The sequence below is a fragment of the Pyrus communis genome, chromosome 4 (assembly GCF_041283825.1).
Source record: "Pyrus communis isolate YQ-2024b chromosome 4, ASM4128382v1, whole genome shotgun sequence".
NCBI classification, from domain to species: Eukaryota; Viridiplantae; Streptophyta; class Magnoliopsida; order Rosales; family Rosaceae; genus Pyrus; species Pyrus communis.
In genome coordinates, this window is record NC_142568.1 from 22,399,577 (window position 1) to 22,424,868 (window position 25,292).

The window sequence follows — 25,292 nt, forward strand, 5'->3', positions numbered from 1 at the left end:
TTTGAACAGAGATTTCAACATAAATATCCACTGGTCTTAAACATGTCTTAACATGCTTAAGAGCAGAACAAACAATTGGCAACTGCCAGTACACAAACATCTTATATAATCTTAGAACATACATATATATAAACATTACAAGAACAACGATTCCATGGATAATTTTTTTCATCCATGTTCCGATAATTAGCTATATATTACATTAGCAAGTCACTGAATCGTCGATCAGCCACTAGAGATGTTACACCAACAACCCCCGGTCCTCCTCTTCGTTGTGGCCAGAAGCCGGAATCCTTGGATCTTAACATTCATAGGACTGCTAAACTTTAGTTAATAGATTCTGCTGTCTGCAAAAGCTTTATCGAACCAACTAACAAAATACGATGATCCAGCTAGATGCAGAATCACACACTCCTTTGCATCCAACAACCAAAGCCTAGCCCTCGTCGGAAACGAACCAGGCCAAAGCAGGATCTTAGTGCCACAATTATCAATACAACAGTAAATTACTATAGCTACACAATCTTACAAACTGCAAACAACCCCTTCATTATTCTGGGGATGTCAAGCTTAGGTTATATATCATCGCGTGGTATAAGTCAATTTTATCAATTGTCGGAGAGCACGAATTTACTTATCTCATCCATCACGGTGTAGAAATGCTCATTATTCGGCAACAGGTAGAAACCAATTGTGGCCTGCTCAAGATACAGAAGTTTGATGTTTTTGCCAGCACTCTCGAGCCCTCTAGCGTAAGCCAATTGCCAGTCCTGAACAAGATCCAAACCAGCCACCACAACAAGGCTCTTCGGGAACTTGACAGCTTCGAGGCTTTGACCCCGGGGACCAAACGGGTTACATGCTGGATGGTCCCTATCTTCACCATCAGGGAGAAAAGCTCTCCAGTACCAGTCCCGGTCTTGGATGGTTACAAAGTATTTCCCATCCAATCGCAACTCGGATTCAGTCCGCTCCTGCCCACCAAACATAGGGTTGAGCAGTATATTTCCCAGTACATTGATTCCAGATTCTGCAGCTCTTAAAGCAACATTGTGTACAATGTTCCCGCCAGAGCTATCGCCAGCTAGATAGATATGAACGTTTGAGTCCCTTGTACTTTTAAGCCATGATCTAGAGTTCACCCACCTCAGGGCTGTCCATCCATCATCATAGGCACATGGATAGCGATTTTCAGGAGCCCTACGATAATTCACAGAGACCACTACAGCCTTGCAGATACCAACTAGTCGGCGACACAGAACATCATATATACCGCTGTTTGAAGAGGAGTGTGCAAAGCTTCCACCATGGAAGAAAATTATGACAGGAAGAATCTCTTGGCTCACCGCTCTCTCAGGATCAACAATGTTCAGCGGGGATAGATTAGCATTGTCCGGATGATAGATTCGACTGAGCAGGCTAGTTTCGCGGTCAATGATGACATCAAACGAGACAACCCCATCAACAGGGTTAGTATTGGCTGGCACTTTCCGGTCAAGGAATTCCGCCAAGTGGCGGTTGAAGGTCCCGTCAGGGCGGCGCAGAAGATTGTATGACAGCTTAAAATTGGAGATGAGGACCCATGTATTCAACGGAACCACCATCTGTAAAAAGAGCGCATCCGATTCCATAAAATTTTTACATATGGCGATGTCTTATTCCAACATAACAACACAAACACAACTAAAATAAAAAACCGCAACTAAAACCGGCCTCATCATATCTGGAAGAAAATGGTTTCTGCTACGATTCAAAGGGAACAGAAACATCAAAACCAACAAAAACATTCCCGTAAAGAAGTAGAATCGCAAACAAACCGGAAAAACACATGTTCATCCATACATTTTCTTAGAGCTGAAGCTTTCCCGTAACAAAACCACAACATTAAATCCATCAAACAATCAAATCTCCAACCAAGAGCTTCTTGGCAAGAACATCTCCAAAACATGATGAACTCGAACAAGCATAACAAACCCAATAATCATATCCTTATCAAACATTAAAAACAGCTAAAAACCTCAACTCAAACAAGAACAATGTCTTCATCCCCAATGAACGAAACAAAACAAAAACAAATCAGCTTTTCAACAACAAAATCACAAACCAAAAACCGTATCCCAGATAACCCATTAAGATAAACTCCATCCAACATAAAAAAAACACAGAAAAAATCGAACTTCGAATCAGCAAAAACCAAAGAAAAGTTGTTACCCTGGATTCACTAACGTTGACTTCATTGCCCCCAGACATGGAAACCGGGCTGAAGAATTTCCGCACCAAAATCTAAGCTTGAAGAAAACCCAACCCAGATCTTTCGAGAGCACAGAAAACCCACCCCACGAAACCTCACGTATTAACGCAGGAGCAGAAACTAAAAAGCAAAAGCCAGGCAGCCAAAAGGAGCAAGCAAAAGCACCTAACTTTGAATCTCTCTCCTGTTCTCTTCTCTCTCTACAAGATCGTACTCTCTTAACCCATTGGTCCCAGACAAAACAAGCCCCTAATCTCTAGGGGAAGCCTCTCGCTGCATTCATGTGATGCGATGACAAATCTCACTACTATAAAACGGAGCAATGGAGTGGTGCTTGTGTGGAGGGGGTGCAGGATAAGATCGGGGGCGTAAGTTAGCAGATCAATCGGGGTAAAGCACTAACGTGTGATGGGAGTTAAGAGGGGGCGCGCGAGAGAGAGGGCAAGGGGACAAAGTGAGCGGCCGAAAGAAACACGGTTAGTGGAACCCACCTATCCAAAAGCAATTAAATTCGTTAATTAATTATTTTATTGGTAGTTTTCCTAATAAATCTCATGGGACATTGTTGCAGACTAATTTTTATTCTTCGTGCGGAATCAAATACGACATGGGGCAACAACGTAATTTAGCCTTCCCGGTCAATGACTAATTTTCCAACCTATGCTCGCTTTCTACTATTCATTTATTAGTAACTAATAAATTCAATTTTTTGTATTTAAGAATTCATTAATAACGCATATGTGAATATGAGTTACCCAAGTTGATTTGTTGTTAAGTGTAATTGTATAAACTGTCTGACTGTGTGAACAACGTTGAAAAAAGAAGAAAGCCAATTATATTCGAAATACTCAGCCAATCACATTTGAAATTCTCTTGTGGAGTGGCTCTCAAATGTACGTCACGGAAAACATGATGAAGACTCCCAAAACCTAATACAGCACATCGTCATAAAAATGTGCTCGCTCTCGCAGTCAAATTTAAATGTAGCTAAAATTTTTAATTAATTCATTTTTATTTTGGTATTTCAATTCATTAACAATGCAAATGTGAATATGAGTTATACAAGTTGGTTATGTAAATGTAGGTTATGCAAGTTGGTTTGTCATTAAGTGTAACTCTATTAACTGTTTGACATGTCTAACGTAGATGAAAGTGAACTGTATTCGAGATTCCCCGCTAAATGTATGTCGTATAAAACATGTTGATGACTCCTATGAGGTGACGCGATCGTTTAGCACCTCGTCAAAGCAATGTGATGCGCTTAAATTTAAATTTAGTTACCAACAACTTAGATGTAATTAGATTCATTAATTAATTCTTTTTTTTATTTAAGAGTTCATTGATAATGTAGATGTAAATGTGAGTTAGGCAAGTTATTCTCGCAAATGTGAGTTATGCAAGTTGGTTTATGTCGCTCTAAATATAGCTTGCTATTTAATTTGAGAAACAAGTCAGTCACAATGTAGTTTCTTTGAGTTAGTTGTCATATCGGCGAATTTGTAGTACTTATTCGTTTTCAATAATATTACTAGTTTTGTAGTGTAACTGTATAAACTGTTTGACATGTGAACATTGTCGAATAAAGAAGGAGGTAAGCGTTTTGAGGATTCTTGCCAAAAAGGGCTTTCAAATATGCGACGTAGAAAACATATTGATGACTCTCAAGAGTTGACGCAATTGTCAGAGCAATATTCCCGCTTGCGCACTCAAATTTAAGTCCAATTACCGAAAAATTAGTATTTTTATTGTTAATTAATTCTTCTTTTTTGTATTTAAAATTTATTAATAACTAGCAATTGCACGCGTGCTATGCATGTTTTGAACAATTGAGGAGTTTTATTCTTGAAAAGAGAGATGAGGAGAATGTTTGTGAGAAATTAAAATTTCTATTAAATTGACCATGTAGTTTGACATATGCTTGATAATTAATATTGTTGTTTAATATACTAAGGCCAAAATTGGAAAAATAAGAACATAATTGAAATTTTATAAAAGGTGTTGACAAAGGTTATTTTCTTAATAATAGTATAGATGTATATATATGTACGTCTTAGGATTGAGAGATAAAGTTTTTAACACATTTATTTATTTATTTTTAACCTTTAAATCTATTCACATCTAACGATTATAAATAGAAATCAAGATGACTCATCGAAACTCAATATTAAATGATATGGCCATACATGAAAATAAAAGTAAATTTCAACTAATAAAAATGTTTTGAGAAAGGTTAAAAGCATAAAATTGATAAATCTGTTTTTAAAAATTGGCGATGAGGGCTGGATGTGTTACCCCCTCCCTTTCGATTACAGTGTCTTTCTGATATTTCTCTTTCAGTTTTATTTTATTTCAATTTTATTTCTTATTGATTTTCTTATTAATTACAATTCCTTATTGGCACTATACCATTGGATGATAGAAAAACTTCCACACCATCTTTTTTTTATAGCCATTGAATGTTATGAAACCTAATGATTTAAAACAAGTGTAAGATATCTGGCAAAAACTTTGTTCCTTGGTCCTGACCCTATATATATGTGGAAGTGAATTAAGTATATTGCTTAAGCATTTGTGAGTTAGGCAAGTTGTTCATGCAAATGTGAATTAGACAAGTTGGTATATCGTTGCTTTACAAAAGAAGAAAAAAAAAACCTTGGTTTGTCGTTGAGCACAACTGTATAAAATTCTTAACTTTGTGAACCATGTCGAACATAGACAAAAGCGAACTATATCCGGGATTCCCATGTGAAAAGGTTTTTGCTGGAGTTGATGACTCCAAAGAGCTGGTGACGTTGTCGTTTGGAGCTCGTCAAAGCAAGTAAGCCTGCTTCCGCACTCAAATTTAAATTCATCTACCAATAAATTAGAGTATAATAAATTTCGTTAGGTAATTCATTTTATTGTACTTAAGAATTCATTGATAACACATGTCGATTATGTTAGAGTGCAACTGTATATACTACATGATTTTGTGCTTTGCTAGTTAAATTTGACGAAACCATGCTAACCTCGAATTCTCGTGTGAAAAGAATCTCGTTAAGTAGGTTATGTGTTTGCACTTACACTCAGATTTTAAACTCAGCTACTGGTGAATTAGGTAATTTTTATTTTGATATTTCTTCTTCTTGTTCAATTAACTTCATTTGTCAGGATCGACTTGAGATGTCTTGATCTAAATTTATTATTGAATAGATTTTTTTGAACTCTTGCTTTTAGCCACGTTTTTCAACAAAAAAAATAGAGTAGATTATCGATTTTTCAAAAACAAATCATCAATCAAAGAGGAGAAATGAGGAATTTAAAATTTGGAACTTTAACGAAAACTTTTGGTACAGTTCACTTTAATAAAAAAATTATATTCTTACTCTAAAAAGTCAATCTTGGTATTATTCACTTATAATATTTTTTTATCATTTTCGCTAAACCTCAAGATTTTCAAGTCCTTTTCATTTTAAAATTTTGGATGGATGGGGCAATAAAAGCTTGAGGGCGTGCGTTGGAAGGTAGGGCACGTGAGGATAAACAGAATCCGTCCGAACACAAAGTACTACTCTTTTGGCGGTGCCGAAATGACCCTTTTGTCTTCCTTTTTTGCTTTTATTTACGGCAATGTCATTGCGACATTTTATCCTACGTGTCAGTGGCTCAATTGTAGAAATTATGACATAACTAGAATTGCAAAAACAAGAAAACAAATCATACGCAGTAATATAATTTTACACAAACTAAATTTTAACTTTTTTTTCCAAACCTCACCAATATGCCATTGTAACATCTCTATTTTTTTTAATTTTTTATATTTATAGACGCATAGTATGTAAGTTTCTTTAATGATGAATTATAGTTGTGTCACGTAAATTGTTTTAACAACTTGACAGCAGGTGATTAATGAAATATAAGTTGAGTTTTAGAAAGTTCGGTGATACAATTTGAATATTAAGAAATTAATTGAGACTTAAGTTGAATTTCACAATGCTATAAAACCTATTTCATGCAAGAAAATATTCTCATGATCCACTTAACATTTTAGCGATGCTCTTAATTTTGATACTTTCTTTTAATTGGCCTCATAAACTTCGAATTTGGTTGTTCACAAAAAAGAAAATATTGAATTTGATCTCATCTCTCAAATTGAGTGTTATTTTCATCCATTTTATAAAACTTTATTTTATCAACAATTGTAATTTAATGAAATTCGAACTCATCTCTTCCCGATAATGTTTATAATTTTTTATTTTTGTTATACAAAAACAAATTATTGTAGGTTGCTAGTGGATTGGCAATAAATTTTGTGCAAATTATATTTGTTGTAGACTTCTATTTGGAGAATAAAAGCAAAAGATGCTTCACAATCACTTCTAAAAAAAGCAAATTCGTCGAAAAACAATTCACATAAAAATGCTTGTGACAATACTTAATTTGTAAACAAAAGCTCTTGATGTTTTTTTCCCCTTCCAAAATTGATTGGGACAATGTTTCACTTTCACATTTAGTCATTGTCATTAAGTCCATAAACAAGCTAACCTAAAGCTTACTTATTTATCAACCTCTTTTGCTTCTTCTATGCTTTCCAACTTTTTGAAAACAACACCTATGCTTTTGATCATGATTAGTCTTTGCATCCTTTTCATTTTAAACTTCTTTTGTTGTTGTTGTTGTTGTTTGGGTAATGTTCACTTTTGACATCACAACACGAATATTTATTCGTTCAGGTCGCGCGACATGTGAGATACGAACAACTGTTGCACACGTGTCATACATGTTTTAATGCTCGGTAATCATATGAAAGATTCTTAAATCTCAATATAATTTCTCTTAAAGCGAAATATGATACATTAATTGCAATTGGGTGAATATTAAAGTAGATACACTTACAAGATGAACTCAAATATTTTCTTAGGCTTTTTAGCCAAAATGGTTCTTGAGTTTGTTCATCATCAATCATTTTGGTAATTCCATGAAAAATTTCCGTTAAATGAGGAGAAAATGACAAAAATACTCTCAATTTTTATCAAATCATTTTGACATGTTGTTTATTAAAATAAGGGTATTTTTGTTATTTTGGTCGTTATTTAATAGAGATTTTTCACTGAATGACCAAAATGATTGACTGTAGTCAAACTCAGATACTAGTCCTATCACTTTCAAATAAATTTAAGAACCAATTTGGCTAAAAAACCTATTTGCGTACAAGAAGTTACATGGAATATATGCTAGAATATTCATGAGAGAGCACCTAATGTCACATCCCGGCCCAGGTCCCCACCACATCCCAGGTTCGACTCCACCGTAGCACGATATTGTCTGCTTTGGGCCCCTACCACACCCTCACGGTTTTGTTTTTGAGAACTCACATGAGAACTTCCCAGTGGGTCACCCATCTTAGGGTTGCTCTCGCGCGCTACTCGCTTAACTTCGGAGTTCCTACAGAACCCGAAACTAGTGAGCTCCCAAAATGTCTTGTGCTAGGTAAAGATGAGAATATACATATAAGGCTTACATGATTCACTCCCCTGGGCGATGTGGGATGTTACAACTAATGTGCCATTAAAATTAAGGAAAACTAATAAAAAAAAGTTTGAAATTTTTTAGTTTTAACAAAAATGACAAAATAAATGATAAAATGAATAGTATCAAGATTGACTTTTTAGTGTAAAAATATAATTTTTAGTTAAAATAAGCAGTACTGGGAGCTTTTCATTAAAATTCCCTTGAAATTATGCATGTGTTACTCCTTTCCTTTCCTTTCCTTTTGAAGTGGCAGTTTGGCTTAACTTTCATTGTGTTTCTCTCATGCAAGAAGCCATAAAAATCAAAAATATATTTCAAACACTATTTATCATCTCCCACCGTCCTATCCTTGTTACCATAATTAGAAGTCCATATAAATTATATGGAATCACATCTAACTATTATGCGTTGTTTCTATTTGATGTGTGAAATAGTGAAAGTCAGTTTCCTTAAATTATATATAACACGTGCGAAGAGACTTTTCATTTTATTGTTCAAGTAGGGTATTGACATCTCCTTAATGGGGATACAAGAACGGCCATAGCGATCTCCTCCAGCACATCAAGATCCGATTGGTTATAAACATTGTAAGGTGCTACTCTTTGCGAGTCCCAGCATATCGTTAAATTATCAAGATCCGGTCGATCATGAACAGCGTAAGCTGCTGCTTTGCGAATTCCAGCATACCCTTAGAAAGAACGACTATGTATATGGAATGAGCCAAATGACGTCTCATCCTCAAGATCCCATTGGTCATGAATATAAGGTGCTGCTCTTCGCGAATCCCACCATACCCTTAGAAAGAACGACTTTATATATGTAAACAGCCGAACCATGTCTTATCTAAATGTACTCATCCCAATAATTATGTAATGAGGTAGCAAGTTTGTTCTTTTATATATCTTGGATTCTTGATTATTGCAGGTAAAGTAGGAAAAAAAAAAAACTATCAAAAAAGCGGAAAAAATAAGAAGAAAAGAAAAATTCATAGTACTGTTCACATTAACGAAAAATCATATTTTCACATTTAAAATTAATCATGATACTGTTCATTTTACCTTTTATTTTATTATATTCGTTAAAACTCAAAATTTTCAAACCATTTTCATTAGTTTTCTATAAAAAAAAACAAAAAGAGGGAGAGGGTAGCAGTAGCACTAGTACTGTAGCAGGCATGAGGAAAGCAGGTGCATCATCATCTTGTAAGTTCTGGAGTCAGGGACTCAGTGGTCGTTGTCGACGAAGCTCTCAGCATCAAACTTCTACTTTGGGTGGGGCTTTCACTATTATTGTTGTAGCCCACTGCCCCTTGGAGGCATTCGTGTAAGTGTTAGGTCAACAATTTGGAACAGTTTTTGGATCCTTCTGCCTAACTCTTTTCACCTTTCCTTTCTCTTTTTCCTTCTACATCCTTCCATATCCCATCTCCAAAGCAAACCAAGGAACTTGCTAGTTGCCATCATCATCATCCCCCCAAGTCCCGGCTCTATTATAATATGTTTTGCATCCATCACGCGACGAGAAAGATACTAATTGCATTATAACAACGTCAGGCGATAATAACTAATTAGTAACGTAAGAAGATCGCGTGTTAGAGATAAGTTAAAAAAATAGTTACATGTTTGAAATAAATGAAGAGGATTTAAACACGAGCCGCATTAGATTATAAAAGAGATTCATAACCACTAAGACAATCCAATAATGTACTTATATTTGTAATACGTAAACATCGTGATGTGATATACTCTCGGTTACATGTTAAAATTAATATTAATGAAGGCATCTTTGTATAGTTATATATGTGTAATGTGTATGGTCCAAAATTCACCACCTAATCCCTCTCCTTTTTCCTTTATCTCTTTGTCCTGTTCTGCCGTTTTGGCTCTTCTTTTGCCACGTCCCTGTTCAACGAATTCATGGTCCCTCTCCTCCCCCAACCTTTCATTCATTTTGGGCCTAATAGGCCTCCCTTGTTGTGGGGCTGGACTCTGTACTAAAGGTGCTCACGAAATGGGCTTAGATTGGATAATTCTCTCTCTTTAGTTGGGGGAAGTCGGAGCAGGAGCCTGATAAGATCCAACCTCCGACCTGCCTTGGGTGTTCATAGAATTCCCGGCTAGTTCTATGGACACTCGAGAGACAATTCTTGGTTGTTCACTGGCAATTTTTGTGTCATGTGCAGGAAGATTAAGATCTTGAACCCATCTTTTCATCATATATGCAAAAACGACGAGAGAAATATGTGACGATTATGCGAGGTTTCAACCTATTCACGCATTCCCATGTTTTAACTCACGCAACTGTTATTGAGCAACCAAGTTGAAATACTGTCACAGACTCACAATAACATTTTCGTTGCACTAAAGTTTTTTTTTCCAATAAGGGAGCCTACATTGATGAGATCAATCAAACATTTCTTTTGTCAATTTTGAAGGTCCCATCGATTTTTTTCCCTCCTCCCCTGAATCCAAAAGCAAACAGGAAAACGTGGTCGATGGATCTAATCAGATGCAGTACGATGTACAGTAAAAAATACGTCATTACGTTACATCCTCACCTTTATTGCTTTTTATCTCATGTCTTCTCAGTTCCCACAGATCTGACTCATCCATCATGATTCAGGCAGCTGTAAGCGAATCAACTCAAAAGATTCCCCGGAGTTAGGTTTCGTGGGCCCAACCCAAATGGTACTGGTACTGGTACTTCCCCGCGCGCTAGATCAAGTGGGCTGAGGGTTTAACGGCCCAATAACAATATGACGCAAGCGTAAAGGCATAGGCCCTAAACAATCGCACCTGACCCGATGCAACAACGGCGTCGTTTCTTGCTTTTTTTTAATGAAGGGGAGTATTTTGCCGATTGTACCCTGCTTAACTTTTATTTCGATCATGTCCCCTTTAATTTTTAAGTAATGGTCATTTCCTCCCTTTCAAATTTATACGTCCTCATATTTTATTTTTCAATATTTCATAAAAGAAAATTTTATATTACATTTAGAAAGAAAATAAAAATATCATTGAAACGACATGCATATTGTTTTTTTGGATGAAAAGTTGAATGAAATGCAAGTAAACATGCTATTTATGTTTGTTTGGCAAGAAAATTTGGGGAGTTGGGGGTGGGGGATGATATGGCAAAATACGAGAAATAACAAACACCAATTAAGCATTGACAAGTTGTTTTGAAAATTTTGATGAAACGTGAGAGAAAATGTTAGCGTGATCAATTGGTTATTTATGGGTTCTTTTTTGGAAATACTTTTATTTAGTGTTTCTTCCAAAAAACAATACTTAAAGTTCTTTTAGAATCCAAAATTAATTTCATCAAAAATAATTTTAGTCATTTTAAAAGTATTTCCAAATGAATCATATTAGTTCAAAGAAAAACAGGGCCTAATAAAGTTTTAAGGACCAAATCGACAGTATGCAAAACTTAGGTAGGGCAGGGGGGGGAATATGGCAAAATACACCCGCGAAAGAAAAAGCCCGCGAAAGGAGAAAGCCTTAGCGGTGGACAGTGAAGAACAAATATTTCTTTCCCGCGAATTTCCACACTGGGTGCCTTGCTGGCGATCCGTGCGCCTACCCTCTCGCCCAATCAGATCACACCGTCGCGTCCTATAATTCCCTATCCCCACTCACATTTCATTTTCACAAGCACTCCTCTGTCTCGCGCATACTTCTCTGTCGCCAAAGATTCGATCTTTTTCTAGGGTTAGGGTTTCTCCGTTCCCAATTTCTGTGATTCCGTCGCCGATTCTCGGAAAATGAGTGCGAAAGAAGGAGCGTCGACCAAGGGAGGCAGAGGCAAGCCGAAGGCCTCGAAGTCTGTGTCGAGGTCGCATAAGGCCGGTCTTCAATTTCCTGTGGGTAGGATCGCCCGGTTCCTCAAGTCTGGAAAGTACGCCGAGCGTGTCGGTGCCGGCGCGCCTGTGTATCTCTCCGCCGTGCTCGAATACCTCGCCGCTGAGGTTAGTTTGTGTTTGATTTATGTGGGTTTTTGTGTTTTTAGTTTTATGTGTCTGCGAATGAGTAATTTGGTTTTTAAGTTTGATTTTGTTTTGTAATTTGATGAAATTTCATGTTTTTGGGATTTGGGTCGATCTAGTTATGGGTTTAATTTTCTGGGTTTAATCCAATTTCTGGATACGAATCGGTATAGTGTTGTGTTTTAGGATTTGAAATGTGTTTAATTAGTAATACTTGTCAAATTAGCTCGTTATTGGGGTTTTGATTCGTTTGAGTTTGATTGGGATTGTTTCTCTTGATTTTTAATTGGATTTTTCAATGCCAATTTCATTTTATTTTTTTGTTATCAGGGTCTTGATTCGCTGGAGTTGGTTGGTTAAGATTTTCACGGTATTTGGCATTGTTTTCTTGAACTTTATGGTTTTGATCTGATTTTTTAGTGTGAAATTTTGTTTAGGTGTTGGAGCTTGCTGGAAATGCTGCGAGGGACAACAAGAAGAACCGCATTGTACCAAGGCACATCCAGCTTGCGGTTCGGAACGACGAGGAGCTGAGCAAGCTGTTGGGGGCAGTGACCATTGCTAATGGAGGAGTGTTGCCAAATATCCACCAAACCCTCTTGCCTAAGAAGGTCGGAAAAGGCAAGGGCGATATCGGATCCGCCTCTCAGGAGTTTTAGCTCTCTCTTTTGCGGTGTAGCGACGTTGATTAGTCACCGCAGTTGTATAATATCATGGTTTTCGTTTTGCTGTTTTTAGTCGACCTTGTGATGTTTAGTGCTTGTAATTTCTATGATATAATGAAATGGTTATGTTAATCTTTTGATTAAAAGAAAATTAATGAAAATGATTTGAAAATTTTAAGTTTTAACGATAAAAACAAAATAAAAAGTAAAGTGAATAATATCACAATTAATTTTTTAATGTAAAAATACGATTTTTTGTTAAAGTAAATAATATTAATTTTTTTTTTGTTAAAGTTCTCTTTGATCAATTGAATCCACATTAGTTTCTTTGATCACTTTTAAGATTTGTATGAAATACTTCAAAATATAATTTAAAATATTTTTGGAATTGATTTTTTTCTAAAAATTTAAGTAGATATTAAAAATACAATTAAGATAGTGTTTTTTTTCCAAAAAATATTTAAAATGTTTTTTTAATTTAAAATCAATTTCACTACAAGAGTTTTAATTATTTTAAAATCATTTTTAGACGAGTTTTGAGTTCAAGGTGTTGCCTTGGTGTTTTGCTTATATATTCATCCCTAGTTTAAATATAAATCCAACCTCTTGATATAATATAAATGTGATATAAAAAATATGATAAATTTATTATTAAATATAATTATGATAAATAAGAATACTATAAATTAAAAATTTATAAATACACAGTTTACAACTCAATATTTTCATTATTCTATAAATTAAAAATTAAGTTTACTTTGTGCCAAAGTTGAGGATATGTTGATGTATATATGACTACATTATGTCATGTGATTTTAGGCATTCACACAGAGATGTATTCTTGGTGATTCCTAATATTTCTCACGTAATAAGTGCGACATTCACATGAAGATATATCAAACACTCGAGATTTCACTCAGATCTCGACTCTTTGACATATTGAATAAAATACAAGCAAACATTATAAATTGATCCATGCCTATGAACTAGGAACTGCAATAATTATCAACTAAAACCACAATATTTTTCAGATTTATTAGGAAGATAACATGGATTATCCATTTTGTGTGGCTCAAAAGAGTTGAAACAAGTTGTAAGAAATAGCCCTTATTTTCATTGGTTCAGAGGCTTTTATGCATTTTCTTTAGATGGGTACTGTGATGCACGTTCACTATGCAGGCTCATCATGTAAACCCCGACTGAGTCTGAGATTTCCCAGTTTTAGAGTCATATGTTCATCAGAGCTTAGCGTGTCGAGGCGACAAGTTTTGAAGCAAGTGGATGAGGAGTTGGGCAAGGGAGATGAGAGAGCAGCCCTCTCACTTGTTAAAGATTTGCAGGGCAAGCCCGGTGGCCTCAGATGCTTTGGTGCTGCTAGGCAGGTTTTTCCAAACTCACACTCCGTTTAGTCAGTTTTGTATTCTTTAACTCGAAAGAAGTGCTTCCAGAAAGCGTTTGTGAGCAGAAGTGCTTTCTAGAGCGCATTTCCGAAAGGGACCGTGCCTTAATGCTGCGTTGCAGCAATAGGAAAATGAATGGAATTTCATTGTGCAGGTACCCCAAAGGCTTTACACCTTGGATGAGCTGAAGCTGAATAAAATAGAAGCGTCGTCTCTTTTATCCCCGGTGGATACTACTCTCGGTTCCATAGAAAGAAACCTGCAGATCGCTGCTGTGGTAGGAGGTGTTTCAGCATGGAATGTGTTCGGGTTTAGTCCGCAACAGATTTTCTATCTTTCTTTAGGGTTGTTGTTTCTGTGGACTCTGGACGCGGTAACTTCCTTACACTTGCCTGAGAACATGTCTTCAGAATCAATGCCATTGAAAATCTTGAACTGTTAATTGAGGGGCTGACAACAATCTTCGAGATAGTAAAATCCGCCAAAGCGGTTTCTCGCTTGAAATCATTTGTAGCCCTTGACATTTCATCAGTTTTTGCTTAGTTACAAACATTCATTGACTTGCATTGTGTCATCAATTTGTCCTAGATATCTTTCAATGGAGGACTTGGTAGCTTGGCTATTGATACAATTGGTCACACCTTTAGTCAGAAATACCGAAACAGGGTCACTCAAGTAAGATCTCTCCCGTGCCCTCTTCGTATATCTTCTTTTGGTGTACATATATATCTTCGTAGACAAATATTTCCCTCTGAAAAACTTGTATTTCCTGTGGGAATATCATCATTCATCATGAATTGTTCATCTGAAAGAGAAAAAAAATATTGCAGCACGAAGCAGGCCATTTTCTAATTGCGTACTTGGTTGGCATCCTTCCAAAGGGATATACACTATCCAGTTTGGAGGCTTTGAAGAAGGAAGGATCTCTCAATGTTCAAGCAGGGACCGCTTTTGTGGATTTTGAGTTCGTCGAAGAGGTATATTTCTTTCGTACATTACTCTGCATTATCATACTCTTTTCTGTTTCTGCCATTGTTTTCATTCACCGAATGGGGTTCGTTCTGTTGATTGTTTTCTTTCCGAATCCATTTGTCTATGCAAAGCTTCATTGATATCCCAAAATCGATAAAAAAAAGTACAATGTTCGTACAGATCAAATTCCAAGTTACTCATAACTTCTAATGTCATGCTTTGGTTATTGTCCTTGATTTATAGCAGTTCCCACTCCATGTTGCAGGTTAATGCAGGGAAAGTATCAGCCACTGTATGTCACTACCATTTTTCTCTAAAAATTTTAATTCTCCGTTATTTCGAAGTGAGAAACGTTCATGAATTGTGCATCTTATTAGACGCTGAACAAATTTGCGTGCGTAGCGCTAGCTGGTGTTGCTTCCGAGTATCTCTTATATGGATACGCCGAGGGCGGGCTTGCTGATATCAACCAGGTTTAGACCTGACCTTGTTACATGGTTGCCTGTAGCGCAAGTAAAAAGAAGGACGCAATGCAAGAAGTTTACTAACCGAATGTGTTTGCTTGTCGAAACAGTTGGATTCGTTGTTCCGAAGCTTAGGCTTCACGCAGAAGAAAACCGATTCCCAAGTGAGATGGTCTGTGCTGAACACCGTCCTAATTCTGCGCCGCCATGAAGGAGCACGAGCGAAACTTGCAGAGGCGATGGCAGAAGGAAAATCTGTAGGGGCTTGCATTGATGTCATAGAGGATACCATAGGCAATGCGGACATCTAGCTGATGCAGCCGGGTTGCTGTTGATGCTCGGAAAAACTCAAGCTTTGATCTTTGCACTTCTTTTTCTTTCTTTCATTTATTTTGGATGTGAAAAAAACACTAGGGAAAAGAGAGGCAGTAAGATCATGTGCAATGGTGTGAGATAAAGCTTAAAAATTTAAGTCAGAAACTTTTACGACATAATTCAAAAATAACTTTTCTCCTTTAATGGTTATGGCTTGAAATTTTAGCATTATTAAAAATAGTTTTAGTGTATTTATTTTTGTTCAAAAAAAAATTATGTAGGTTATCCAAACTTGGATGAAAAATGTATGGTTATTTTTATTAACACTCCACATATTGTTGAATAAACCCCACATAAAAATTTATTATTAAATGACTTATATTTCTATTAATTAATAAAACCCTCTTTGTCAACCAAAAGAAGATGAAGACAATTTAGTCTTCTATCACACAAAAAAATGATGGGCAATAATGTAATTTCACAGGTGTAAATTTTACTGTTTTTTATTGAAGCCTCACTTACAGGTAATGTTAAAATACCTCTAATATTTAAAAAAAAAACCAAAAACAAAAAACAAAAACCTTCCACTCCCCCAACTCTCTCTCTCTCTCTCTCTCATTTTCTAAAAAAATATGCTCATACTCACAAAGTGTGCAGGCAAATGCTAGTATCTATTTTCTGAATACATCCCAAATTATTTTCATATTTTTATCTTCAAGCTCTCAAAGTCACTCCTATCATCCAGTGTAGAACAAAACTTTAACAACCACCAAACAAGATGATTATAGATGAATACACACACACATGTGAAATCTAAAATCCCTAATTGATAGAAATGAATGAAGTTTATTAAAACTAACCCCGCAAAATGGACAAAAATATTTGTAGTTAATTGAATAGAGAAACCCTAAAATTCTTAATTGAAAGAAACGCCAAAACGGAATAATTGAAAATTGAAAAAAGAGTATAAGAAAAATTTTCGATTCGTACTTGATTCAAGTTTCTTAATAGATGATAAACCATTTGAGAAACCCCTTAACTCGACATATCTCAAAAGTCCAACAATTCCAGATTAGAGGAAAAAGTGGGGTCCTCAAAGATGCACAAAGAAAGAAGCAAGATGATACTAATGGAGTTTGGTCAAACTTTTTCTTCATAAACCCTAAACCCTAAACCATTGATTTGAATGTGAGGCACTTCCTCTTTACACCTCATAGAAATTTCTACCCATGATCATTGGACAATACTCGTTTTTGAAAATGGTGGCGAAGATGAACTTGTGAGACGAACATAGGATTTTGATTTGGATTTTAAGTAGAGATTATGAGGTAATGTAGAAAGTGTGGGGTGTGAGAATAGTATTGGAAAGTACGTGGAGTGTATTAAGATATATTTTAGTTTAAAAAGTAAATATGACGTGTATAAAGTATCTGAGGTGTAATAAAAAACATGAGGTGAAAATAAAACAACCCAAAATGTATGTTTATATTTTTTTTTAACATAAATGTGTTTTCCACCGCTCAAAAAGAGAAAATAAATAAGATTTTGATCTTACATATCCTCTCCTAGGATAAAACTCACATTTACATATTCTAGAAATGTAAAACTAATGTAAATTGTATAGATACCCTAATCATTTTTATGGAACTTTAACGAAAAGCTTCCGGTACTGTTTATTTTATCGAAAAACCATATTTTTACACTAAAAAAATCAATCATGGTACTATTAATTTTACCATTTATTTTATTCTTATTGTTAAAATTCAAAGTTTTAAAACCGTTTTCATTAGTTTTCCTCTCTACGAATGTTTTTTGTTTTTCGTTTTTGTTCTGTTTTTTATTTTTTATTTTTTATTTTTTATAAATTTACCAAATTGTCCTTTTTCGTTTTGCTTTGTTGAAGTCGTTTTTGCAGTTGACGCATTCTTGGTAAAGACGCGCGCAGTCTGCAACTGCAAGTCCTGAAATCAACCGGCCTCCTTATTCATCTCTCTCGGTCAGACAGAGAGTCAGAGGAGTGAGAAACAGTACAGAAGGAAGAGAGAGAGTGAGAGAGAATGGAGGTACAGTGGATTCTGGTGTGCCATGGTTTAATCACACTGCTCGTTCTAGTCTCCTTCCTCTGCGGCCAATGGCCCATCTTCGACGGCACCCCCATACAACGCATCAACCACTTCCTCACCTTCGGCGCCTACGATTACTTCCAGTTCAGCACCCTCTCTCTCTCTCTCCATCTCTCTCTCTCTCTCTCTCTCTCTAAGATTTAATTTTTGATCTTTCTGTGCAGACGGTTTGTTGGGTTTGTGTTTGGAGCCAGGGGTACTAATGCCATAGCCTCCGTGGAATATTTCTGCTGTGATCGACCCAATCCAATCTTACAGGTTCCTTCTTTTTTCCCAGAAACAGAATTGTCTTCGTGTTGTTTTTGTGATTGGAATTTGGAAATTTGGAAATTTTGGGTTCTGGTTGGTTGACTTTGTTCATAAAGTTGTAAATTTTTGTGGGTTTTCTTGAGAATTGGATCTGTGGGTTCAATTATGGTTCATTCGGGCTTACGGTGGTGCTGCTTTTGGTTAAATATCAACTCAGTTTTATTGGATGACCCATCGAAAGGTTTTGTTTTTCGTGTTATGTATGTGCATTTGCAATGGAATTTTCGTGCGATTTGGTAGTGCATTTTGTTAAATTGCTGGTTTTTTTCTTGCTTAGAGTAAGTAGGAAAGGAGAAATCTATGGGGAGGAGGCAAATTGTGAGGAAATGTGGTAAGAATATTTGAGGAATTTGAGGATGGAGGATCTGATGCTCCCAAGTAACGGTATTTCAAGTTAGAGATGTATGAATGTGCTTAAAGTTGGTAAATTTGAAAGAATCATTAGGAATTGCTCAATGGTCAGTCACTAGGATCTAGGTGGTTAAATGCTGCAATAGAAGAAGAAAAACTAGGTGTAACGTATGAGTGCCTTCGATTTCTAAACTGAGTAATGTAGAAGCTAGGAAATCTTTTTCTCTCTGTCTTTGATTCGGGAGTAATCTTTAGCTTTCTGCTTCATTGCAGTTCATGTATCTTGCAATAGTAGGAGGAGCCTATTACTTAGTTGCAACTTCTTCCTTCAGTTACATTCCTGGCTATTATATTAGTGAAATTCACAGGTACGCGCCAAAGATTAAGTTTAGGTAAAGTCTTCTTAGTACAGGATCCTCTAAGCAAGTTTATATATTTCAGGTATGCAAGCTTGTGGGCTGTTGGCATTGGTGTTCTGCTCTTTCTCTTAGCTAGCTTTTCTGATCCAGGAACAATAAAGGCTGATAATGTTTCTCTGTATCTCTCTGCTTATCCCTATGATAATATTATATATTCTGAGAAACAATGTTCAACATGCAAAATTCCAAAGTGAGTTCTCACCCTCAATGGCTTATTTGAATCCTTCCATGGTTTTTGGTTTATTTATTTTATGTGATCTCTGTTTCTTCCTTTTCTTAATTTCCCTTTTTTCTTGTCCTTCGTCTTCTGTGGTTCAGACCTGCTAGGTCAAAGCATTGCAGCGTTTGTGATCGATGTGTTGCCCGTTTTGATCATCATTGTGGATGGATGGTCTGAAACGCTCTTAACTATTCTTCTTTTTTCTTCCATTCCCTCCTTCATATTTGGACATTCCATTTGTTGCTTATTGTAAATTTGACACCACTGTTTTGATTACAGAATAATTGTATAGGTGAGAGAAACACCCAGTACTTCTTAGCTTTTCTTTTGTGGTGAGTTCTTCTGTCTGATGCAGCAAGTGAATGCTTATTTGTGTTATTTGGCCTTTTGTTTTATCCACCGCCTATGCTTCCCAATTAATTGATTATACATGTTGATAGGGATTTTGTTGGGTAGCAATTGTTTTATGGTTTGATAAAGTGCTTACTGATAATCGAGGTTATCATCTAGAATCTCGGTTGAAATTTAGCAATCCAATCTTGGCGTATCATGTTGAAATGAATAAAGATAAAAAGAAAAAACTTTTAGAACTTAAGGTCTATGAGGTTTTAGGGCATGTAATTTTCCATTTCGCTCTTGAAATTCACAGCAAATTACACTGGAGAAACTCCAAGCCACTGTCTTAAATGCTCAATCAATTTTAACTTTATTATAGCTGTGAGGTTATATGTTGTATTCGTTTATTTGTGTGTTTGTTATCATTTATCTAGTGCTTTTTCAGGCACACTTTACTTTGCATATATGGAACAGTGGCCATTGGGTTAATTCTTGCTGGACAAGTTAAAGAATACAAAGTTATTGAAATTCTAACTGGTAAGTTGATTTGGTAAATTGACGACTTTCACACGAAGCCTCCTACTTGATGATAGTGTTGCATCTGAAGTTCTGAACCTAACTGGCGTTCCTTTCCCTTATTTTTTCAATGCAGCTTATTATGGTGTAGATAATTCTTTTCGCGGTTTAACACCACATGTTGTGCAGGTAAGTTGATTTGTTTTGTTTTGGTGATTGAGATGGGCAATAGCTTCCAATGATACTGTGCTTGTTATCTTTTCAGTTGACAAAATAATTGTCAAAAGTTCAATACTTTTTGTGCATTCTTGTTCTTTGCACATTTCAAAAACATTTCCATAAGCATGCATTAGTGAAAAAACTTGTACAGTGTTCATCGTTAAGCTGACTTAGGGGTGTGCTATCCACACACCCCTTTTTACTTCTCACACACCTCTTGTTGATTTATGTCCCTTGATCTTCTTTAATTCATCCGATCCAACGGCCGAAAATTAAAAAGTTATGTGAAAAGTAAAAAGGGGTGTGTGAATATCACACCCCGCTGACTTATTGCAGTTCTGGCGATCCCTTGTTAAGCTGACTTATTGCATTATTGTGTTTCTGAATACGAAAGAGCCTGTCTCTACATGGAGATGAGGCTGCTTGTTCTTTGAATTCGTAGAAAAGGCCTAGTCAGACTTCACCGTCCATTTACTTTCCATGATGTCTCCAATTATGAACTGTAGCTTTGAGTGTCACTCATTGCATTGACCATTGTTTCGGCTTTTCCGTGTTGTTGATTTGCTTAATTTTGTTTTTCTGATATGTTACAGTGGTTGTTGGGGGACTACAACACTCAAATACTTCTTATGGTGTTTCTTGCAATAGTTGCACTGCTATTGGCAGGTTTCTTTGGTTACCATGCAAAACTTTGTCTCACAAACACTACCACTAATGAGGTCTATTTCTCTCTCCGACTTTGTTCAATAATTTAATTTGTTAATGTCTTGGTAAAGTTCCAAAGAAGGGAAGGATAGAGGTAATACTTAATCAGGCGGGGATAGTTCGTTAGGCTTCATCGCTGCAACAGAAGAACTACCTGGGGAATAGAAGGCTTTAAAGAGCGTGACTTCTTTCATTGCTGAAACAGTGGAACTTATCGTGTTTACTTCTTTTGAAACAGACTTATAAGTGGCAAGACTACATGAGCTGGCAGAAGAAGCTAAATGAAGCAAGGGCGAGTTCTGTGGCACTCAAAGCAAGTATCAGTGGGATAAGTAGTGAACGAAAACCTCCAGAGAGTAAATGGAGAGCCATGTTCCGAAGATCCCCACTCGAAGATGCAGAGGTTGTGGTTCAGAATAACATTTACGATAAAGGATTCTTCCAGAATATTCTCGAGGTCATTGTTCCCCTCTCGAGCAGACTGCATTCGTCTAGAACCAAATCAAAGTCTGGCTAAGAAAGACTACTGGCCTGTCAATGTTGCATGCTTGCCTCTCGTTTCCTCCACCAACTGAACAGCTTCATAGCCCGCTCTCGCAAAACTTGTCGTGCTTAGATGGCCAGCATCAGTGAGAGACGGGGGGCCTTGTGCTGTGCGGATCTAACACGATCGGATGTGTAACATTATTGATTCTTGCAGATGCCTATGGGCTATGGCTGAATGTTTGTGGTTGGCAGTTCATTCAACGATTAGGATAATCGATTTGTGTTCAATCTGTAATGTTATCATTTAGCTTAGGGGATTATGGTTGTATAAAAGCCAGATCTGTTCTCTATTACTTTCTGTAAGACGATACATTTTACTCACTTATCAACAGAAGAATGAAGTAGTTTATCTTTCTATCTGTATTGCTATGTTATCTGGTATTTAGTTCTCCCGTCGAGAGAATCTGATGTGTAATATCACGTGATGAGAGAAATACACATCTGATAACTCTTCGTATAAAATCGAAAATAGTTAACAATCTCCGTTTACATAAAACCGAGAATAGCCAAGAATCTCCGTTTGCGCTCTCGAGTCACCCTTGCTACATAGAAAAAGCTTGTATTTTTGTAGCTGCTAAAAAAACAACCCCAAAAAAACAGGGAGCTGAACCTATAACAGTTAATTTCGCCCCCAAAACTCACTGACTTGGTACGTCGTCGTATAATCGCCATTGGAGTGTATCTCAGAGCCCCTTTCTTCTTCGTCTCAATGCTTCTCTTTGATTAACTTCTTGTGAACCAAAGTTTAAATCTCGTCCCTTCAATTACCAATTTGTCTCTGTAAATTTTGAAAATTTCAGTTTTTTTCTTCTTCTTTCAGATTTAATCGAATTTTTAAAATTTAATTTTGTGCAGAAGCTTGTTAGGGTTTCTACGATGATATACACGGCGATAGACACCTTCTACCTGACCGACGAGCAGCTACAGAATTCGCCGTCGAGAAAGGACGGGATAGATGAAGCCACGGAGACCACGCTCAGAATCTACGGCTGTGATTTGATCCAAGAAAGTGGAATTTTGCTCAAATTGTATGGTGTTTCCATTTTTTTTTTGTTTAAATTCTACGAATTTATGATTCTTCTTTAATTTGAGGGGAAATTACTAAATTTGTTTTGCTTAATTTGATCACTTGCAGACCTCAAGCTGTAATGGCGACTGGTCAGGTTCTGTTTCACCGCTTCTATTGCAAGAAGTCCTTTGCACGCTTCAATGTCAAGGTATTTGCTTTATCTGTGCATTCGCTTTATAGATTTATTGCGATTACTCGAAGCACACGCCGCGAGTTAGAGGTTTCACGCTGCTTATATGTTTGATTTGCTTGTATATTTGTGTTAACAGATGTTCTGTCTAAAACCTGTGTTCCGAACTTGAGAGCATTGAATGGTTCCCTTCAACATTTTTCCTTGTAGTGTTTGTGCTGTGTTGTGGTGATGAAAATGTACCTCATATGATGGTGTACAGTGTTCTTCTTTTTGGTTTTTCGACAAGTAGTAGACATATTTATTAGGAAAAAAGACGTCCCTGTGGCCGTAGTAGGTTAAATGGTCCAATCTCTTATTTCATAAGCGAAATATCAGCACTCTTGCACTAATGGTTTTGTTTTCATGTGGCATGATGTTTTGTTGCAGAAAGTTGCTGCTAGCTGTGTGTGGCTTGCATCGAAACTGGAGGAGTGCCCGAAGAAAGCCAGACAGGTGATCATTGTTTTCCACAGGATGGAATCTAGGAGGGAGAACCTACCCATTGAGCATTTGGACCCATTTTCAAAGGTTAGAGCTCATATATGCTATATTTGTATAGAATTATAGTTATCGTATTACAATCATTGTTTTTCATTATCATCCTTTAGAACCTAACGGATCAAATCTATTGTCTCCCTCTTTGGTGCGCGTAAGTGAATGGTTTCATTTCTTTTATTATCATTGCACTGATGGAGTTCATAGTAAAGCGTATCAAAGTTTCCATGTTTTTGTCGTTTTGTTTTTTCAGAAATATTCGGACTTGAAGATGGAGTTGAGTAGAACAGAAAGGCATATTTTGAAAGAGATGGGTTTCATCTGTCATGTTGAACATCCTCATAAGTTCATATCAAATTACCTTGCCACTTTGGAAACACCTCCGGAATTAACACAAGAAGCCTGGAATCTAGCAAATGACAGGTACTTGTTTCAACATACGCCAATTAATTATTTACTTTCCTGGTACTTGGCTTTCCATTCTTTATATTGGTGTTTATGTATCGAAAATTCTCTGTTTACCTGGTATATGTGTGCATGTAATGTTGAAGATTTCAGTGTGCTATATTGTTGGTTAAATTCTCACAAATTTTTTACTGCAGTTTGCGGACGACATTGTGTGTTCGATTCAAGAGCGAGGTTGTTGCTTGTGGTGTGGTTTATGCTGCTGCTCGGAGATTTCAAGTACCACTTCCTGAAAATCCGCCATGGTGGAAGGCATTTGATGCTGAGAAATCAGGGGTTGACGTAGTTTGTAGGGTTCTGGCTCATTTGTACAGCCTTCCTAAAGCAAAGTACATACCGGTCTGTAAAGAGGGTGACTCTTTTACATTTTCCAACAAGTCGTGGATTTCGTCTCAGCCAGTTACAAAGGTAATTCTGACTCCTTTTTTCTTATAATTTTTTCCCCTCCCCATTATGATTTACTTAGAGCCAGCAGCTTATCGTATCTTGATATTTCAAGGGCTACTGTTTCTCCCTAGGAAGGTTCATTAGATACGTACAATCACCTGCTTATCGGTGGTTTAACAGCAGCACTGCTGGCTGCAAAGTGGGAGCAAGATTAGCAACTGTAGGATATGAAGAGGATGGAAATTACGTACTTAGTATGGATTTTTATTTCTCAATGCTATTTTGTAGGAAGTTTCGAAGAATGCTGCCGAAGCTACTGACGATGCCTCTAATTCAAAGGATGCAACAGCAGTCAATCCTGAATCTGGTGGATCAAAGGGTGTCTTGGTCAAGCTACCCGTTGACAAGCTGAAGGACTCTAAAGAGAGTGGTGATGAGTCCAAGAGCATGGCTGTTGAGGGAGAGGCAAGAGAAGATGTCAATATGAAATCCAAGTCTGAACGCCGCATGGAATCAAGCGGTGATAAAAGCAAGGACAGAGAAAGGGACAGGGAGAGAGACAGGGACAGGGACAGAAAAAGGGTCCGGGATCGTGATAGGGGCAGGGATTCTGACCGGGAACGAGATCGAGAGGAGGCCGAGAGGGATAGAAACAGGGATCGAAGTCATCGTTCAAGGGATAGAGCAAAAGATTCAGGGGGGCATTCAGATAAATCAAGGCACCACTCGTCACGAGATCGTGATCATCACAGTTCCTCGTATGCTTCCCGGGAGAAGGATCGTGATCGCCATAGACATCATTCGTATGCTTGAACTAATCGTCAGGACGCCTCTCCTTTTCCCTTAAACGCAACGGAACTCAATGTACTTTGGCTGTGTTTTGCTAATTTGGCAGATGTAATAGTGTATTAGAATTGTTACTGTAAGAACTAAATATACTGTAAGAACTAAGTAGAATTATATTTTGATACGATGTGCAATGCGAAATCTTCATTCTCTTGTTGAATGGTTGAATTACTTGTGATATCCTCGCATCCTTCTTTGTTGAAAACCCGAGTCATATTTTAAGCGTTGTGATTTTCGTACTCATATTTTCAACTTCAGCTGCTTTTCACTCTCCGGCCTCGTTTGGTATACAGGATTGGATTCAGACGTGTTTAAGACGTAAGGCCTGTGGTACCTGAACTGCTCGAACCGGCCTTCCTCAGCTCGGTTCAAAGCCGCCCATCTCTGAGTGCAACCCAACACGAATATCCGAGTCCAAGGGATATCGTGTTTGTACGAGGGACTAACGTACGGGATCCAACCCGTACCTTCATCTTCTTCAACGGAATGATTTCCTTAATGTCGTTTCGTTTCGTGACGTTCTGATTGCTATCTCGGGGGAAAGCGGA

The 25,292-nt window shown here is 37.0% G+C and overlaps 5 protein-coding genes across 7 annotated transcripts; 4 read left to right on the plus strand and 1 right to left on the minus strand.

The window, feature by feature from the left end:
• On the minus strand, positions 1–2,661 carry LOC137722339 (gibberellin receptor GID1C). The gene is made up of 2 exons (XM_068461316.2): positions 2,212–2,661; positions 1–1,604 (listed from the first exon to the last, which is right to left on the minus strand). Exons 1-2 carry the CDS (start codon positions 2,248–2,250, stop codon positions 609–611), a joined length of 1,035 nt encoding a protein of 344 aa, XP_068317417.1. The 5' UTR covers positions 2,251–2,661; the 3' UTR covers positions 1–608.
• An 8,736-nt stretch (positions 2,662–11,397) lies between these two features.
• LOC137722807 (histone H2AX) lies at positions 11,398–12,547 on the plus strand. Its single transcript, XM_068461903.2, has 2 exons — positions 11,398–11,732; positions 12,188–12,547. Exons 1-2 carry the CDS (start codon positions 11,529–11,531, stop codon positions 12,407–12,409), a joined length of 426 nt encoding a protein of 141 aa, XP_068318004.1. The 5' UTR covers positions 11,398–11,528; the 3' UTR covers positions 12,410–12,547.
• Positions 12,548–13,410: 863 nt separating this feature from the next.
• LOC137723166 (stress regulated protein) lies at positions 13,411–15,770 on the plus strand. The gene is made up of 7 exons (XM_068462342.2): positions 13,411–13,797; positions 13,970–14,188; positions 14,404–14,490; positions 14,646–14,792; positions 15,053–15,079; positions 15,165–15,260; positions 15,362–15,770. The coding sequence occupies exons 1-7, from the start codon at positions 13,564–13,566 to the stop codon at positions 15,560–15,562; spliced, it is 1,011 nt and encodes a 336-aa protein (XP_068318443.1). The 5' UTR covers positions 13,411–13,563; the 3' UTR covers positions 15,563–15,770.
• Positions 15,771–17,457: 1,687 nt separating this feature from the next.
• On the plus strand, positions 17,458–21,665 carry LOC137723132 (putative protein S-acyltransferase 17). The gene is made up of 10 exons (XM_068462303.2): positions 17,458–17,772; positions 17,854–17,947; positions 18,623–18,717; positions 18,791–18,958; positions 19,087–19,159; positions 19,268–19,320; positions 19,770–19,861; positions 19,977–20,029; positions 20,653–20,778; positions 21,003–21,665. Exons 1-10 carry the CDS (start codon positions 17,624–17,626, stop codon positions 21,279–21,281), a joined length of 1,182 nt encoding a protein of 393 aa, XP_068318404.2. The 5' UTR covers positions 17,458–17,623; the 3' UTR covers positions 21,282–21,665.
• Positions 21,666–21,798: 133 nt separating this feature from the next.
• LOC137723131 (cyclin-L1-1) lies at positions 21,799–24,912 on the plus strand. 3 transcript variants are annotated; one of them, XM_068462300.2, is made up of 7 exons: positions 21,799–22,053; positions 22,166–22,338; positions 22,446–22,527; positions 22,939–23,079; positions 23,300–23,469; positions 23,649–23,919; positions 24,187–24,912. In XM_068462300.2, exons 2-7 carry the CDS (start codon positions 22,187–22,189, stop codon positions 24,709–24,711), a joined length of 1,341 nt encoding a protein of 446 aa, XP_068318401.2. In that variant the 5' UTR covers positions 21,799–22,053; positions 22,166–22,186; the 3' UTR covers positions 24,712–24,912. The 3 variants fall into 3 exon arrangements, with proteins under 3 accessions (XP_068318401.2, XP_068318402.2, XP_088549173.1); XM_068462301.2 differs by having other exon boundaries at positions 21,825–21,959; XM_088693047.1 differs by lacking the exon at positions 21,799–22,053 and having other exon boundaries at positions 22,060–22,338.
• Positions 24,913–25,292: the final 380 nt, after the last annotated feature.

Coding starts and splice junctions, on each gene's coding strand:
- LOC137722339 (XM_068461316.2), bottom strand. CDS start 2,250: ATGTCTGGGGGCAATGAAGTCAACGTTAGTGAATCCAGG. Junction 1,605..2,211: donor TCAACGTTAGTGAATCCAGG/GTAACAACTTTT, acceptor CTCTTTTTACAG/ATGGTGGTTCCGTTGAATAC.
- LOC137722807 (XM_068461903.2), top strand. CDS start 11,529: ATGAGTGCGAAAGAAGGAGCGTCGACCAAGGGAGGCAGAGGCAAGCCG. Junction 11,733..12,187: donor TCGAATACCTCGCCGCTGAG/GTTAGTTTGTGT, acceptor AATTTTGTTTAG/GTGTTGGAGCTTGCTGGAAA.
- LOC137723166 (XM_068462342.2), top strand. CDS start 13,564: ATGGGTACTGTGATGCACGTTCACTATGCAGGCTCATCATGTAAACCC. Junction 13,798..13,969: donor GCTTTGGTGCTGCTAGGCAG/GTTTTTCCAAAC, acceptor TTCATTGTGCAG/GTACCCCAAAGGCTTTACAC. Junction 14,491..14,645: donor ACCGAAACAGGGTCACTCAA/GTAAGATCTCTC, acceptor AAAATATTGCAG/CACGAAGCAGGCCATTTTCT.
- LOC137723132 (XM_068462303.2), top strand. CDS start 17,624: ATGGAGGTACAGTGGATTCTGGTGTGCCATGGTTTAATCACACTGCTC. Junction 19,160..19,267: donor ATCATCATTGTGGATGGATG/GTCTGAAACGCT, acceptor TTTTGATTACAG/AATAATTGTATAGGTGAGAG. Junction 19,321..19,769: donor TTCTTAGCTTTTCTTTTGTG/GTGAGTTCTTCT, acceptor GTGCTTTTTCAG/GCACACTTTACTTTGCATAT.
- LOC137723131 (XM_068462300.2), top strand. CDS start 22,187: ATGATATACACGGCGATAGACACCTTCTACCTGACCGACGAGCAGCTA. Junction 22,339..22,445: donor AGTGGAATTTTGCTCAAATT/GTATGGTGTTTC, acceptor GATCACTTGCAG/ACCTCAAGCTGTAATGGCGA. Junction 22,528..22,938: donor TTGCACGCTTCAATGTCAAG/GTATTTGCTTTA, acceptor GTTTTGTTGCAG/AAAGTTGCTGCTAGCTGTGT.